General features: G+C 37.7%; 2 protein-coding genes across 5 annotated transcripts; one reads left to right on the forward strand and one right to left on the reverse strand.

Moving 5' to 3' along the window:
* The first annotated feature begins 466 nt into the window (after nucleotides 1–466).
* Nucleotides 467–7792, forward strand: LOC133673457 (ATPase family AAA domain-containing protein At1g05910-like). Its single transcript, XM_062094277.1, has 11 exons — nucleotides 467–624; nucleotides 1244–1524; nucleotides 1735–1836; nucleotides 1988–3835; nucleotides 3923–4111; nucleotides 4356–4495; nucleotides 5009–5254; nucleotides 6155–6341; nucleotides 6453–6518; nucleotides 6611–6857; nucleotides 7273–7792. The coding sequence occupies exons 2-11, from the start codon at nucleotides 1306–1308 to the stop codon at nucleotides 7668–7670; spliced, it is 3642 nt and encodes a 1213-aa protein (XP_061950261.1). The 5' UTR covers nucleotides 467–624; nucleotides 1244–1305; the 3' UTR covers nucleotides 7671–7792.
* Nucleotides 7793–7973: 181 nt separating this feature from the next.
* Nucleotides 7974–17430, reverse strand: LOC133673458 (uncharacterized). Of its 4 annotated transcripts, none has more exons than XM_062094279.1 (11): nucleotides 16922–17430; nucleotides 15767–15935; nucleotides 13519–14032; nucleotides 13028–13178; nucleotides 12133–12243; nucleotides 10696–11179; nucleotides 10310–10552; nucleotides 9858–9927; nucleotides 9020–9189; nucleotides 8442–8508; nucleotides 7974–8343 (listed from the first exon to the last, which is right to left on the reverse strand). In XM_062094279.1, exons 2-11 carry the CDS (start codon nucleotides 15917–15919, stop codon nucleotides 8195–8197), a joined length of 2112 nt encoding a protein of 703 aa, XP_061950263.1. In that variant the 5' UTR covers nucleotides 15920–15935; nucleotides 16922–17430; the 3' UTR covers nucleotides 7974–8194. The 4 variants fall into 4 exon arrangements, with proteins under 4 accessions (XP_061950263.1, XP_061950262.1, XP_061950265.1 ...); XM_062094278.1 differs by having other exon boundaries at nucleotides 15767–15944; nucleotides 16922–17429; XM_062094281.1 differs by lacking the exon at nucleotides 16922–17430 and adding an exon at nucleotides 16798–16915.
* Nucleotides 17431–18456: the final 1026 nt, after the last annotated feature.

Raw genomic sequence — 18456 nt, forward strand, 5'->3', positions numbered from 1 at the left:
TTATTTTTAATTTTTTTAAAAAACATGTAAAAACAAACATGGTTAAATTTATCTGCAAAATCAAAAAACATTTATTTTGAAAAATGATATAATTTATTCTAATAAATTTATATTTATTAACTTTGGCAAATTATTTTTTTGTCGTAGCAATAAGGCTCGATTAATTGAAGATACAGATCACGGATTGGAAATTAACTTGGATTAACCAAACTTTTTGATTGTTTTAATAAAAGGATTTTTTACTGACTTTGCCCATATCAAACTCCGGATTGATCCGTTGGATCCGAACTGGTTCTTGTAACCACGTGGCAGCCTCCTACTGGACTCTTCCCGTTAATAACAAGATCCTTCAAACAAAACCTTAAAAGACGTGGCACTCGATGACCGGACCTAAAAACAAGCAGGGCCCACACACACACGTATACATAGAAATTAGAGCTCGTGTTCGTGTATTACAAACTCGCTCTCTCCGTTTTTAAACTCACTCACTGAGTCATCATAACACAAAACTCGCGCTCCCACCCTCTCTCTCTCTCTCAAAACTCACAAAAACACCATGTCCCTGAGGTTTTAGCTTTCTCTCTCCATCGTTCTTTCTCTCTCTAGACAGATCTCTCTGATCAGGTAAGTCTCAACCGTCCGTTTATTTTCGCTCTCCTTTTCCTTTCATGCATTTGTTTTTTGTGGAATTTTTAGTTCCTGAAATAAATAAAAATTTGTACATTCTGTTTTTTTTTTCGTGTGCAAATTACTGAAAATGATCGGATTAGTGTTAGTTGGTGTTTATTATAACTTTTTTTGATGATTCTTGACCGTTAGAGTGATTTAGGGCATTTTAAATGAAGATAAACTAGCGAAGACTTTCAGTTTTTAGCTTCTATGGTATATTTTGAGAGTAATATTTCAATTTCAGGGCGTTTATGAAAGAGATGTTGCGGTTGCTAGGTTTTTAGTAATTTATGTTTAGGAGAGCTGCTTAGAGTGTTTTAGTTACTGATTTTTCACGCATAGAGTGTATTTTCCGCTGGGTGGTGGCGTGAGGACGAAAGTGAGAATGAGAACAGTGTGTGGGAATGTATGCATATATAGTTTGTTGGATTGATTATCAGAATTTGGAACTAAAAATAATAGTGCTCTATGTGTGAGAGTGTAATATTTGGGATTTTATTTTGTATATGCTTATTTATTGTAGGGATTGGAGGCTGAAACTTGAGTTTTTTGTTGTTGTTTGTGTTTTTTTTAGGTTCGTATTTTTGATTTATGGGAGAGTGTAGTCGACAGAGTTAGATTCTTGTTTCTTTGCATATGTATTCAAAACGTTCTGGTCAAGGAGATGGCCCAGGTCCAAGGCCTGTACGGACTAGTGATAGGCTTAGGAGAAGGCCGAAAGTGTTTAGCCGGACATACTTGTATTATACTCCAGGCATTATTCGGCCCAGGAAAGGCAAAACCAAGACGAGGACTGCAGCTTCTCGGATTGCCAAGATGTTGGGTAACCGGGCAGTGCGGGCTGCAAATGCTAATGTAAGTGCTCATATTTCCTGTAACTTCATTTCTCATTTTATTTATTCTGTCTTTGGGACTTTTTCATGGACATTGAACATGCAAGTATGGTGAGTTTATAGAATGTTTCTCCTTTCTGTTAATGCTAATTAGATTAGTCCATGATTTCCTATGCTTGTTCTTATTAAGGATTCTAAAATCTGATTTATGCTGTTTGTGATTTTGTCACAGTCAGTTCCAACCAATCTTCGACGCTCGACAAGAAAGAGGAGGCTTTCTGCACATCTTGAAGATTACACAGATAGTTCTGGATCAGAGGATGAAGACTTGATGGTTAGAATCTATACTCTTGCAAGCCCTAAGTTTGTGTATTCATGTTACAGCAATGTTTTCTCAACTTGTATGGGTTTAAGCTTGGGATGGTAAAAATGATTTGTTCTCCACTTTTCACTTCATGTAAAGCTTTGGGTAACATTATTTTCAGAGACCTGCATTTCGACCATTGAGGAACCGGATTCATAATAGTGCGAGTCAAGATGAGTTATCATCTTCCAAGCGTAAAAAAAATGTGGAGACAAAATCAACGCCTCGACGCGAAGGACTGCGACCCCGTCGTTCTAGAACAATCATAAAAAAGCCACTGGCTCTAGAGTCTGGGGATGAGCAAGATACTTCTGAGGAGAAGGCTGTCCAAGATGAGACTGAAAATGGGAACGATATTGATGATAATGATGCAGATGATGGTCAGAATGATGACGAGGATGAGGGAGATGGGGAGGGTGCGGGTGAGGGTGAGGATGAAGGAGAAGATGACGACGACGAGGACGACGACGATGAAGGTGAAGAGGAGGAAGAAGAGCAGGATGGAAGGAGGAGATATGATCTCCGAAACCGTGCAGAAGTCCGTAGGCTTTCTATGGAGGAAGGTAAGCAAAGACCACGATCTCCTCGAAGGGTATTGCATCAAGGAATGGGGACAAAGGTCAATAGGGATGTAAGGAAAGGGGGATCAAGGGTTCACAAGCGTCATCGTCTATCAAGAGCAGAGGATTCTGATGATTCCCTTCTTGTGGATGAGTTGGACCAAGGTCCTGCTATTCCTTGGGCTCGAGGTGGGAGCAGATCCGGACCACCTTGGCTCCTTGGAGGACTAGAGATGCACGGGACAACAACTTGGGGATTGAATGTTGCTGCATCTGGTTGGGGCCATCAAGGTGATGCTTTAGCGAGCTTGACATCTGGTGTGCAAACTGCTGGCCCTAGCTCAAAAGGAGGGGCAGATATTCAACCTTTACAGGTTGACGAGACTGTAAGTTTTGATGACATAGGCGGGCTTTCAGGATATATTGATGCTCTGAAGGAGATGGTTTTCTTTCCCTTGTTATATCCAGATTTCTTTGCCAGCTATCATATTACCCCGCCAAGAGGGGTTTTGTTATGTGGTCCTCCTGGTACTGGGAAAACATTAATTGCCAGGGCATTAGCATGTGCTGCTTCAAAAGCTGGCCAGAAGGTTAGTTTTTACATGCGCAAGGGTGCTGATGTGCTCAGCAAATGGGTTGGTGAGGCTGAAAGGCAATTGAAACTTCTCTTTGAGGAGGCACAAAGGAACCAGCCTTCCATTATCTTCTTTGATGAAATAGATGGACTTGCTCCTGTTAGATCTAGCAAACAAGAGCAGATTCACAATTCTATTGTGTCCACTTTGCTCGCCTTGATGGATGGCCTGGATTCTCGCGGACAAGTTGTTTTGATTGGAGCAACCAACAGAGTTGATGCCATCGATGGAGCCTTGCGTCGCCCTGGTCGGTTTGATCGAGAATTTAACTTCCCTTTGCCTGGTTGTGAGGCCCGTGCTGAAATATTAGACATTCACACCCGCAAGTGGAAGCATCCTCCTTCAAAGGAGCTGAAGTCAGAACTTGCAGCTAATTGTGTTGGCTATTGTGGTGCAGATTTAAAGGCACTATGCACTGAAGCTGCCATCCGTGCTTTCCGTGAAAAATACCCTCAAGTTTACACAAGTGATGATAAGTTTGTGATAGATGTTGATTCTGTAAAGGTTGAGAAGTATCATTTTGTCGAAGCCATGTCCACAATTACCCCTGCAGCTCATAGAGGTGCTGTTGTGCACTCCAGGCCATTGTCTTTAGTAGTTGCACCATGTCTGCAAAGTCATCTCCAGAAAGCCATGAATTGCCTATCCGATATATTTTCACCCCTTGCAGTGTCATCAGAGTTTATTAAGCTTTCTATGCTTTCCTATGGATCTGCAATTCCTCTTGTGTATAGGCCACGGCTTTTGCTTTGTGGTTGTGAAGGTTCTGGTCTGGTAATTATCTTTTAACCTCTTGATCTTTGGAATATTGATCATTATGGAAACGCCAAACTAAGAGTACTTACTGATTTAGTTTAACAGGATCATCTTGGGCCTGCCGTGTTACATGAACTGGAGAAATTTCCTGTTCATTCTCTAGGACTTCCGTCTCTGCTTTCGGATCCCAGTGCAAAGACCCCAGAGGAAGCTTTGGTGCACATATTTGGTGAAGCACGGAGAGCCACACCGTCCATCCTTTACATGTCTCACTTTGATCTTTGGTGGGATAATGTAAGCACATGCCTTCCTCTACAAACCTTAGGAAAATGCAATAAGCATTTTTTGTGGTAGTATACGCACTTAATGTTTTCTACAAACCTGAGGAATTCATATTCTTGTATCTAATCTGAAACAATTGACCATGCTTGCATAAAATTTTATGATTTTTTAGTGATATTTTTTTTGTTAAGTGCCTTAAAGTCAATGATCCCCTCGCGTCATCCTTTATCTGAGCTTTACATGCTTGATGTTGCAGGCACATGAACAGCTCAGGGCTGTTCTTCTGACTTTATTAGAAGAATTGCCATCTGACTTACCGATTCTATTACTTGGAAGCTCTTCATCTCCACCCGCCGAGATTGATGGTGCATCATCGGTATTTCCTGATCATTCAGTGTACGTTCTACTTATTTGAAAGCAACTGTTGCAATTCCAGTACTGCTGTAATAATCATGATGATTAATTTTAATTGCTGGTACTGTTACTTTAAATTTATAGTCCTTCTATATTACTTTAAACATCATTTTAATATCCTACTTTTTATGTCTATTCTTGTCAGGCTAACATAAGATTCTGTTGATTTTTTTTTTCTTCAATCAAGTTTGCCAGCGTAAAAGGACTATTTATCCTTGTTATACTTATTTTAGTACATACTGGAATTATTGTAAACCATCATAGCTGATAAGAAGGTCATCTTTAGGCATCAAAAGGCTTTCAGTGCAAGCTTGTATACCCTTGAAATTGTTTTGTTCCGCCTTTAAATAGATGCATGGCATGTACTTGGTACTTGCAAGGATGTCGTTTCCTTGTTGCTGTTATATCTGGGTAACCTTACTTAATGCGCCATTTTAATATAATGATGACCACAGTATTTTCTTGCTGAAGCCAGTATTTTATTTATGTTGTCAGCTATCAAGTGGGCAAACCATCAATCGGAGACAGATCTTTGTTCTTTGACCGTTTAATTGAAGCTGCCTTATCAGTTGTCCTGGAGGACGTGGCCAAGAATTCCCAAGGATCTTCCCCTCTTCCTGAACTTCCTAAGGCACAAAAGGTGGCAAGTGGCCCAAAGGCATCAGAGTTGAAAGCCAAGATAGAAGCTGAGCAGCATGCTCTACGCCGAATGCGTATGTGCCTCAGAGATATTTGCAACAGGTAAGCTGGCCATAGTTCTAGTCTTGTCCTTAGAAGATTGGTATTTCTTACATCACAGTTGTGGTTTTGCACAAATCACATGTAACCTCAAAACAATGTGATTTACTGCCTTAATGCAATAAAAAATCTGAGGTTAGGATTACAGTTGTAGTTTATTTCACGTTGAAATGATCTCAAATTTAATAATTTAAACAAAATGCAGATATCATAGAGCATATTATATCAAAGCAATGCAACATGGAACTTACACCTTCCTTAAATAAGAAATTTTAGATTTGAGTTGCAGTTTCACTATGCATGAATATTGAAATGGTCTCAATGTAATTCAGCATGTTGGTTCTAAAGAAAATGCAGATATCATGGAGCAAGATTCAATTCGTCTAGTTAATTTAAGCCAAATGTAGATTTCCAAAAAAAATGGGCCATTCCCATAGGCCATAGCCATAATCCTTTTAGCCAATGATCCAGATTTTTTTCTCAATCTCTAATCTTTTGAAAAAATTACCTCTAAATTTTACTGGAGAATCAAAAGTCAAAATAAATGATGAGGATAGGAGAATCAAGTATGTGGTGACAAACCAAAAGGAGTTGGAAGTAGCTAAATGAGAGATTTAGCGAACAATTAAGATCCTGAGGTGAGTGAGAGCAATGAAAAGTGGTATGAGTGAGGAATGAAGTCAAGAAAGGGCAGGTAGACTGTATGTCTGTGTGAACATGCATGTGTGTGTTTGGGGGGGGGGGGGGGGGGGGGGTGGCGCTGGGCTAGATTGCTTTAATGATGAACCCACTCAACTGGTTACAGTGCACCCTACTTGTTAAATACAAACCAGTTATCTTTGTCCAGTATTTGTACTTCCCTGCATCGTTCACACTCTTAACCTTCTGGCTACTTTGCTGCAGGGTACTGTATGACAAACGATTTAGTGCCTTCCATTATCCTGTCACCGATGAGGATGCTCCAAACTACCGCACTATAATACAGAACCCTATGGACATGGCTACTATGCTGCAGCGTGTTGACTCTGGTCAATATATCACCTGCTCAGCATTCCTGCAAGACATTGATCTCATCGTGACCAATGCAAAGGTGTGTTTGGTTTCTAAACACGTCTATTCCTTTGTCCAGTGCATTTTTCATACTTAACTTCGGTGTATGATTTTGTAACCAAAAAAACTTTGGTTTATGTTTTTAATGTAGGTTTACAATGGAGATGATTATAATGGTGCTAGGATTGTCAGTAGAAGTTATGAGCTTCGGGATGCAGTAAGTTCACGTACTAAATGATTTTCATCTCTCCTTTGTTACTGTTCACCTAAAGCATCATGGATGAAGCTTTTCTCGTAATATTTTTACAGGTGCATGGAATGTTGTCACAGATGGACCCTGCGCTCGTCACATACTGTGACAAGATTGCTGCCCAAGGGGGTCCAGTGCAAGTACCAGATGATTTAGGGGGATCTATTTTTCCATCAACGCCAGTTGTGCAGCTGGGAACAACTAGAACAAGTGCCCGGTTACGTAATGTCCAGCCTGATGTTAATCTGGATCAAAGCTACGAGGCCTTGAAAAGGCAGAAGAAAAATGCTGATGCTACTCATGCTGGTATGTACATCGGTAATTTTATTTTTTCTTTCTGCTGGTGCCATTTGTTTTTCCCAATGATGTAAATGATATCTTGAAATAGTGTTAAATTGCAAGGCACTTATTTTACATCATGAACTACTGGTGCAGTATACTGATATTATAGATCAATAGCAAGTTTACCAGCTCAGCCATTGATTTCCTGTATACCTCCACGAGAGGAGCTATTTCAGTTATGTTAATGGATGTGCTCGAAGCCAGAAAGCCAAATTTTGCTATTGCCCACAATCCAAATCAACATCCTCTTCAGCTGATGCCCTTTTTTGAAGTTTTCAACTCTTAATTTTCCTGGATTTGTTAAATCTAAATTTTAATCTTTCTTTCGATATCCCTCCAGATATGGCTTTCTGACCATGTATACTTTCTTGAAAATCAGCTTCAACAGCAGAAGATAAATCACGACATCAGGATTCTGTACAGGCAAAGCTGCCAGAGGAACATGACGCGGACGATATGAATCCTGACAGACCTGAGTCCTCTTTGGCTGATGACATTCAACATGAAACTTCAGGAGGAGAAGCTTCTGGTCATATCGAAGGGAGTGGATCCCAAGATGCTACAATGTCCGATGCCGAAGCATCAAGCCATGGAGAGTACATCAAGCGGCTTCTCGTCGAGCGCACTGAAAATTATGACATCCCACAGCTTGAAAGGCTCTACACTCGTATTATGAAAGGCATCTTCGAAACCAGGGACAAAGGCTTCGAAGATGGCCCCAGATACTCAATTTTGAGGTTTTTGGTGAAATTTGCAGAGGACGCTGCAAATTTCTGAACTCCATACCTTTTTCACTTAAACAGAGGATAAAAAAACAAGAACCAAAAAGAAAAAAATATCTTGCAGGTAGCTGTTGTAAAGTCGGGATTTTCTTTTCAAAAATTATTGAGTGAAAGCAATCTCTCCTCTCCCCCTCTCCCACTCTCTTGACTTTTTTACCGTTGCAAGACGACGGGCACATTTTTCCATTAGTTGTAAAAAAGCATTTGCAGAGACTTGAGCCGGAATTGTGATGGCCAGTGGCACCCCCAGCAGCGGGACTTGAAACAAATTGAATGCAACTTATCATGTGGATCAAGAGAACCCTCAAAATATGATGCTTTAGTTTTCATTAACTACGGTTACGCCAGTTCAGTTCTGGGAGTTTCCTAAGTGGCCCCAGAAGTTCAGGCTACGAGGAGCACAAAATTAGCAAAAGCTATCGGCCATCTAATTACCCAGGGACAGAAGTAGCTCAGGAGAGCTTTTCTCAAAAGCCTAAATGCATTTGCTTGCCTACTAGATGGTAAAATTATTGAGAGCTACCAAGAGATGTTTGGCATGTCTTGCAGTTTGGCCAACATCTGTTTTGCAGCTGATTTCCTCGCTTCACGAGGGCAAGGACTCAAGTCACCTACGCTCGAACACTCAAAACCTTTTCCTTTCACGGTCACATCAGCTTGGAATCCACCTTAAAATGGAAAACAAACCTGTATTAGCCATAGTTCAGCACATTGATGAAGAACTGGAAAATATATTGCTCCCCATTTGCATTGAATTTGATCTTACCATCTAGTAACGACACATGATAAGTTGGTAAAATCCATTTGTTCTCGTAACATACATCATCCAAGTCCTGTCAAATGAATAATAAGGTAATTACTATGTAAAAAGGAGGAAAAAAAAAACCCTAGCCGGCACTACTGTACAAGTACCTTTTTACGTGAAATCTAATTAACATGCTATTATACCATCACTCCGGTGATGCATGTTAGTGTTTTTATCACTTGCAGCATACTTTGGGCACCAAATTCCCAGGACACTGTCGAAAACTATACAGGATGCACAGTATGATAACACAAAGATGACGCATGGCCACCATATCAGGATTGCAAGGCAAGGAGTACAATACTTGTCACAATTGTGCTCCGCTCCAATAAAATGGGCATTATCTTGTGTCCTAGCTACATTAGTTTTCATTACTGCAAGGCATTTTTACGTTTTTAAGATAAATTGAGGCTCATCCGACAAAATCATGCCATAAGTAGACCCACTAACCTTTTTGGATATTCTAGTACGGTTTATGCTAAGCATGGATTTTCATATTGAGTTATGAGACAAATTAAAGTTCTCTAGTACAAACTTGCCTGGCATGAATTTTTCATATTGGGCACAGTGTCTGGCAATCCCTTCCTCTTGACAGATGGAGATGAGCATTGGTCCTCGTAAGTCCTTTCCCGAGAAACACTTCTCAGGGATACGAGATTACAACCTTCTATAAGGGATTCTATCTTCAGGGACAAATTATCTTCACCACCTATAATGGACCAGAATTAAAAGAAGTAAAAAATAAATTATAATAAGAATAATAACAACAAATTTAGACAAGCTGTTGGACCCTGATTGAAACTGGACGGTTGGAATTCTCATTAAATGAAAGTACACTTCTATACTATTAGAAACAAGGGGGGAAATTCCTATTGTGAGCGTGATCCATCAGCAATCACATAAAACATGTTGGAAACAAAAGTCAAGAAGTAAACACGTAGACAAGGCATCTAGAAATGCTTATCATCACAAAAGCACAAATCAGTTTGATGGTAATGTAAAGACCTGACAGTGAATTCATGCAAACCGTGCAATTAGAGCAAGGTTGATGATAATGTAGGAAATAAACATCCGTGCAATTAAGTATTTTTCAAGTATGTTTCTTTTTCTTTAAGTTCACTTTCATTCTACTTTCCTTAAAACTCAATCACGCTTGCTAACAACTTTTTCTAGAAATGAGCACGACTCCTCATTTAGAGCAAACAATTCTACAAGACCAGAATTGGAAATGATCATAGAGATGATAAAGTTCGTAGTTAGATTCTTACTCACATCTCATCTTAAATACATGAATTTATAATCTAAGGAAAACTATGAAACTAGTTTAAGAAAGGAAAAGAAACCCGGATCAACTAAAAGACACGAAGGAAAAAATACCCTTTAAAATTGTCTCAATGTCTTTATCACACTGAGCAATCTGATCTTCAATGTCTCGTTGCTGAAGAGACTGCAGACACAAATGAAGATCTGTCATGGAAGTTTCCAATGGGGCAAAGTTGGAAGATGCTTCAAAATTAGGACCTGACCTTTCAAGGTAGCATGCATGACATGTGGAGGCAAGAATAATAATACATTGACTACATTATTTATATACATAGAAGGGTATGTGTTGACTGGTCCTGGTCTAGAATGGGCAGATGTCATGGATCATGGTCACAATGCCAATAAGTAGGTTCCAGATAACTGCCTCAGCAAACACATCAGACTGTGAACTTAAAGGCAGTCAAATAAAGTTACTAACCACTAATTTGATGATTGTGAATGTGATTATTCTTCTGGCATGATTGATGTAGAAAAGGATATAGAATCTTAAAGGAAAAAAGTTGTACCAATCTATCCCTTTTGCTTAAAACAACTGTCAATGCAGCATCTGAAAGTTCCTTTGAAGCTAAGATGGTGCGTAATTTGTCAAGATTTTTGGAGTTGGATTGACAAGTAACCACAGCATTATCAGTTGCAGGCATCCTATCTTGATCAGAAACAATATTGTTGCAGTTTTTGTTTCCATCGGCAACAACTGCACCCATGCATCCAGTAATTTTCTGACTTATTGTCCAGTCAACCATGTCAACCTGCATACCCAGAGGTAGATTTGGATTATATACAAATAAATAAACAATAGAAGACAAGCTTTACAAGATTAACATTAAAAATATTCATCTCGTGATCCAACTAAAAGGCATGTGCATATAGTCGCAAGTATTACAAATCTAACCTTAACCTTATCACCACTTGCAGAGCCCTTTGAACACATCTCCACAGTTTCCATCTTCTTACTTGCCAGGCCCTCTGAACACTTGTCAGCAGTAATTGTCTTCTTCTGGCAATTTTGAGGTTGGTCTTTGCCAGAAAAATTTCTTCTTTTGTATTTATTTTGGGTATTAGCCACATAAGATTCATCCACATCCATCTTCTGAGGCCTATCACAATCACCAGACAAATCAACCACACAACATCTGTCATTGACATTCTGCTTTGATGAATTCATCTCACTGCCAAGACATTCATTATTGTCATTGTGCTTCAAAGATTGGGTAATGGTCTCGCTGCCGAGAAGCTCTGCGGCACTATCATTTACATGATTATGAAATCTTTCTGGGACTTCTGCTTCACAAGGTCCTTCAGTCCTATCAGAAATGCTTACATTTATGGTTTCCAATCCCACTCTTGGAACTTGCACACCATCAGAAAGCCCTTCTCTGTTTAGAAGACAAATTCATCTCCAAATGATAAGTGAAGATAGTTGTAAAACTCAAAATGGTAAGAGGAAAAGCCTATAAAGTTAATCCCCCCAACTGACATTATTTGAGCAGCCACCAATTTCTGCAGCAATCTACATGACAATGTTCAGAGATTTTAAGATAAAAATGAAAGCAACAAAAACACATGGGTTATAGCTGAAGGACTTCTTTATGATTTTGAGTTCTAGATGATTTGAGATTATTAACTAATAGTTCACATTCAGCCACGTGCATTCCAAGTTAAGGCACTCTTGTGCCAGGATATTAGCTTTAAAATGGGTATTTCCATGAAAGACATACCAGAGGTGAAACCTCCCCGTCAAAAAGATAAATGGATAAATAACTGAAGGTGAAACCTAATCAGCCAAGAAAACTAGCTCGTCATGGGTGCCCGGACTAGATTTGAAATCAATACTCATATGAGGGGGGAAATGGAAATCCATAGGCACTGATAAGGAAAGCATGCAATATAGTAAAAGACAACAGCCAGTCATGGTTCCCCAAAAACGATGTCTTGGAAGAGAATTTGAAGATAGTCATACTGGTCAACATTTTTGCATGAAAGTGAATTCAAACACACCTTGTGCTTTAAATGCAAGTCTTTTATCATTGCACCAAATAATGGTCCTTGAAAATATACAAACTAGTGACTAAAGTAAAGTCTTATATCCAGGACACTTGCAGTAAGGTAACAGAATAACAATAAGATTAGATTTAGTTCAGCCAATTAATTTTTTCATCCAAAGACATGGAAACCACAATACCACATAGTAAAAAATTAAGAAAACAAATTGAAATATCCAAAACATATCCTATTAACTAAATCTATGGATGGGATGTCCAGGTGCATGCAAAGTTATTTCCACGTAGCAGAGCTCACAGACAATAGTGCATTCCAGAATTTTCCACACCTCAAAAACCAGTCTGACAGAACCTCAGCATAAGGAAGCAAAAGAAAGTATTCAACAACTGAGGTATGCGTCCACCAACTTGAACTCTTTATGGCCAGAGGGCCCTGCAAGCTACACGGCAAATAAAAGATGCTGCATTAGAGATTTCAGAGATTTTTTTTTCTTCTACAATTATCTAGCACATTTCTAATCAAACAAAGTCCTATTCTAGCATGCCTGATTTGACATAATCTGAACAGCTGGTGGGTTCTATTTTGTGGTGGAAGCATCATGCATCCAAAGATATCACCATATAATATTCTCACCTTTTTAATCGAGAAGAAAAAAGTGATTATAGTTATCCATCAACACTCTGTACCAGCCAACATTTGAAGATAAATTAGTACAAACCAATAAAATAATGTTCCCGCCAGTTAGCCAATGTTAAAGTGTCACGATCCACATTCATAACAGAATACATACTACAACACTTTATCATATTAAATGATTATCTTAAGATAGACTATGGCGCTTCATCATGTTAAATGGTTTATCTTAAGATATACTTTGGTTGATGTTTATACATCTCACCAATCAAGAAAAAAAAACAAAAAAAAGAGGGAAGGGAAGGGAACTACGACAATGGCCAAACAGTAATCTAATTCTCAGTGGTTTCAAACAAACACGTTTTTGTGCTAACTGTAATTACATCATGTGAGGGCATTAATGGGTGTTTTAGGAATCCATTATTGCCTATATGATAATCAATTAAACCATTTCAGCGGATCCAAAGAAAATTGAAGGGCCCATTCAACTGGTAGTTAACATGCAGCCTTTACACTAAACAAAAAAAAAAAACAAATACCAAATATATTGCTGGGTGGTTATAGGGTAAAATGAAAAGAAGGAGAAAGACCTATTGATAGTATTCTTGATTGGGATTTGAAGAGCAATGCTGTTGTCTGCTTTGGTGAGTTGCATTATATAAAAATAAGCAGCCGTCTTTTCTTTACTTGTAGAATACGTGACATGGCTTTCCAAAACCACAAGGTCGCTTTGATCAATACCTGTTTCCCATACAACACATCCCATTAAAAATTAATATTCATGATAAAAATAAAATAGTGCATCTAGAAAAACTACTAATTTTCTCCACATGCAATAATCATATTCAATCCGGTACATTTACGAATAAGTAACTAGAGCACTCTAGCAGCTGCAGGAAAGGTCAGAGAATAAAGGATTAGGTGCTTAAATTACAAGCTAACAACAGCATATGTTCACTAAACTCATCATGCACAGAGCTTGATTAAAAATTTAACTTGGCTGAATGGAAATGCACAAATAACAAAAACTACTTAACTAATATCCATGCACAAAATCTTTTAACATACTAACATAATATACCTGTTGCTTCCTTGACAGCTGAAAATGCAAATTGCTGAAAGCGACCTTCATTGCTGCTCGATTTACCTTTCAAGGGTTTTTTAATAATTCGTTTCTTTTTGTTTACATGATCAGAATCCATGGTACCCTCCAAGCTGTTATTAGAGACATCCACATCTTTCTCAATCACTGACCAGACCCCCTCAGTGATGGAGCCAAACTGCAAAAAGCAATTCTCCTTCCTGGAGTCTACTAAAAAAACTGCAACCTTAGAAATTGGCCATCCATCAATGTTTAGATCGTCTTCTGATGCATCTAGGCTCATAGATATGCTACATGCCTCCATAATACTTTCCTCCATCAATGGAAATGGTTGAGACTCAGTGTCATTTGATCTTTGCAAGAGTCTTATATGTGCCATTAAAGCAGGTTTGATAACCACAGCTAGCTTGCAGAAGTTCTCAAAACATAAAAACTCAAGCTGTGGATATTGTTTCCTGTGGTAATAGTTGTATAGTAAAACAACTGCATGAACCTAGAGGAAAAAACAAATGGGGAGTTAAAAAGATGTTGGCAAAGGGATGAGAGAGAGCAATGATGTCTGCATATACGTATTTAAACAAGAGTATATGGGTATGATTTCCAGCACAAATGAGCCAATATGAGATGGATAAGTGAATGTATTAGGATACAAATAATTCCAGAAGAAGGATTCTGGAAAAATGGAGAACAGCATGAAGGCATACATTAATAAATAAATGCATATTTATATGCCCCCCCCCCCCCCTCCTCGTTTCCTTCTTATGTCTTTCTTCTTATTCCTTGAACATTCTTTCCTCGTAACTTACAATAATTTCAATATCCCTCATAAATTCAACAGTCAAAGTACATGTGGTAACATTTTATATAGACTTTCCCTCCCTCGTTTCCCTTTTATGTTTTTCTTCTTCTTTCTTGAACATTCTTTCCTCGTAACTTACAATAATTTAGCAGTTCAAATATCCCTCATAAATTCAACAGTCAAAGTTTGTGTGGAAACATTTTATATAAACTTTCCCTATGATAATATTGTTAGAGAATAATATAAATCATATCCTAGGACCTCACCTAACAGCTTAAACTTTTGGGTTGAAATGGTTCTTTGACATGGTATAAGAGCCTTAATGACCAAATGGTCTCGAGTTCGAATCTCACCATCCCCATTTATTTGATAAAAATTAAGCACAAAGGTAATGTGAGCCTGTGCAAGTTTCAAGTCCAAAGCGCTTTCACTTGAGGGGGTGTGTTAGATATAAATCATATCCTAGGACCTCACCTAACAGCTTAAGCTTTTGGGTTGAGATGGTTCTTTGACAAATATCAATATATAGTCTAAGATATGAAGCATCCTAACATATGAGAGAAAGTGCAAGGAAAAGGAGGATGGTTGTACTTTTCCTTAGTTCAAGATGATTGACACTACCCCAAATGTTGATCGTTATGGTACATCGAATAGTAACAAGAATTTAAGTTTCTGTAGAGTTTGATGCAGGGTTTGTAGGTTTCTTTATAGCATTATAGCACATGGAGCAGGGTTAGTGTAAGTGAAACCAACCCTCAATGCTCCTCCATTCACCCAGGTTGCTTCAGATTAAAGCCTTCATGGTGCTTTAAGAGGCCTGGTGAGCAAGAGACATGTCTACTTTGATAGAATTAGCTTCTCATGGAGGATAAATATTTTTGTAAACTTATGTTTGTTTGCCCTTATTTTTCTGCCTTTCAGTACAGTATACAGAATTTTATTAGTTCAAGGAAGGACCATAGAAACAAGTATAGATCTTCAATAACTGTTTTGAGAAAAAGCCTAGAAATACTTTGGCTTAGATGAATCAAGAGATGCAGAAGGAACCACAAGTCATAGGAAAACAAAATGATGAAGTTGCAATAACTATGTTTATTTAATAGATGTCAAGATTGTTACAGTCAATATGATACCAGGACGGGAAATGTAGGCATCATTCATGAATGATGAAACCATGCCTTATGGAGGCACGAGTAGGGCCCACCACTCATGTGATTGGGTGCACTTCTTGTGCCTGTTGGATGGGTGAGGTAGCGTCATTCACAGGTGATGGTAGCATTTCTCATGCTAAAAATATTGCTCTCCAAGAAAAGATGTTTATTTGACAATTCATTTACTACAAAAAATATGTTCACCTGATAGTCACATGGTTCAGAGACAAGATTTGTGAACTATAAATGAAGAGTCACCAGAAAGAAGAAACGGCACCTGTTTTGCGATTGATTCCTGGGCAATTTGTGATATATCTCCCTTAGCAGAAGATTTTCCTTGTAGTTTTGGATCAACCAGGTATTCTAATAATGCAGCAATAAAATCCTCAGTTGGACATGCATCTGCTACATCCAAGGCTTTTGAAGCCATTGGAGCACAACTCGCCCTTCAAATCCTCACAAAAGGCACAAAGAAAACAATGTAACAAAAACTTCAGCTTCCAAAGATTCATCACAACAAGGAAAAAGCCTACATATAATAGAGATGGAAGCTACAAAGCTATCCCAACATCTACATCTTTCTTGATCATTTAGCATCAACATGTTGTAAAGATACTAAATACCAGAAACTTCATAACATCATAGTATCAACCCCTTAATTGCATGGCACTAAAAAGCTACCTGCTTTTAAAGACCAAACCATGAACCTTAACTTCGTTCTCCTTAAAAGAAATACCAAATAAAACCATAACAATAGCTCAGATTTTCGATCATGTGGTACAAGAACAGAAATAACACTCAATTCAGACAAATTCAACAACGATTAAACATTATTGTGCTCCTTTTCTTTTCCCATTCTTCTTTCTGTGAAACAAGAACGAAATCAAACGTGCAATGCACCAACATGCATTAAAAGATCAAATTACTAAGACAGAAAAGTAATAAAATCAGAAGCCCAGATGGCGATTTTTAGTGATTTTCTAAATTCAACAACCTCTACCTTGAAAGCAAGCAACTTTCATTACAGAAATTAACAAAAATCAAAACTTTATCTTTACATACCATAAAGAATGCACCAACAAAGCACAAAAATACTAAAAAAAAAAACCCTGAAATTCAAGCACAAGAAAAGAGCATTCACTTTGCATTAGCAAATTAAAATTCACATAAAATACCACAAAATACCAAATTCTTAACCCAAATCCTTGAAAGATCAAACACTTCTCTTACCAAACCATATGAAATTCCCAAAAAAAAAAACTAAAAAGCTAAAAATCCAGGGAAAAAATGACAAAATTAAAACCTCACCTAAAACCCGGAACAAGTAATGTACTAAAGACAAAATCAGAAAATTATGTTTTTTATTCTTTTTGGTGATTAAAACAAAACATGCAAGAGATTAATGAGTAAGAAATTAATGGTAGTTAATTACCAAAAATCACTCCTTGAGAGACAAAGGAAGCAAGTACAAACTAGGAGTGCATGTGTGGGCTCTCTCTCTCACTGTGCCACGCGGGAAGGCGCCAAGCCCTGAAGTTGATACAATCATACAAATCTCATGTGGGCCGTAAAGCCCTAACTCTATTCCCATCTTATGTTATTTTTTATCATGAAAAAAGGACTTTCTCCAAATATTTTTAACCATAGTTATAAAACACGGTACGGGTCATGGCCCTATTTAAACTCTAATTCATGGCTTGATAGATCAATCCAAAACCTTTTCTACAACGAAGAAGAAATAGGCACATAAGTCAAGAAAGGAGAGAAGAAAAGAGGGGGGGAAATAGTTGCCGAAGACATGCCATGGTTCCTAGGTTACATGCACTGCCTTGAGGGAAAGACTATTCCGCCACGATTACAATGGCATCAAGGGCGACAACATTTTGACGTTGGAGGAGCTCTCAAGCATCGTCCTCACGTCGTGGCTTCTCCCATATGTTGGCATATGTAGTGCGTGCGCCGGCCCTCTCTCTTCTCCATTTGTGTAATTTAGTCCTTGAATCTATAATAGCTTTTCAATTTGGATTCCTATTTTCATTCTATCTAAGCCCAAGTCCTCTACATTTAATTCAGTCCTTATTTTTTTTAATAAATCTTCAATTTAGCTCTCCAATTTAGGCCCATCATGGGAGCGAAGAAGGAAAATGAAAAAGAAAGAGACATTTGATTAACCGGGTTAGCTTATTTTCAATATCACAAAAAAAAAAATGTCACCGTGAAATTAAATCAAATCGGCTTTAGTATCGATTTGATAAATAACATTACTTTAAAAAAGCTATATATTTTTTTACGCATATGCTTCTTTGTTTCTTTTAGTAGAGAAACACATTTATGTTTCATTACATAATTTCACTTTTTTTTTTTTTTTTTATAGAAAGCACTTGCAATGCCCGCACATTCATGTAAAAAAATATGATACATGAAACAAAGCCCAAAAAAACTATATAGTTTCTTGCTTGTTGTATTGCATGTTTGTATCAATAGAAAGACAATAAGCTTGACAAGGTTCATTGAATGTAATCAACGTACTCAACACAATTTGATGTATAAAATTACAATGGTTTCTTCTGTTGGCTAAACTTAGCCCGATTTAATTAAAATTAAAAGACTTAACAGGTTAATCCATGACTCTATAAACTTGATTAAAATTCAATTTGATTTTTTTAAAATAAAATAATATTATTTTAATTGACTCGAGTTAATATGCTCAATTCATCGTTTAAATTTTAAATAATGTCATACCCATGTTATATTTAATAAAAAATCTAGGCCTTTTTTCTTTCTTAAACTTTAAGTTTTTCTTTTTTCAAGGATCAAACTATAAATGATGCGTTCTAGAGTGATTTTTCAAATTGTGAATCAACGAAATTAGTTGACCTTGACTCGATCCATCAATTCTGAGAAGATTCGATGATCGTTTTAAGATTTAAAGAATCCAATATAACTCGTCGCTTTCTAATATATATT

This window comes from Populus nigra, chromosome 14 (assembly GCF_951802175.1).
Source record: "Populus nigra chromosome 14, ddPopNigr1.1, whole genome shotgun sequence".
NCBI lineage: Eukaryota > Viridiplantae > Streptophyta > Magnoliopsida > Malpighiales > Salicaceae > Populus > Populus nigra.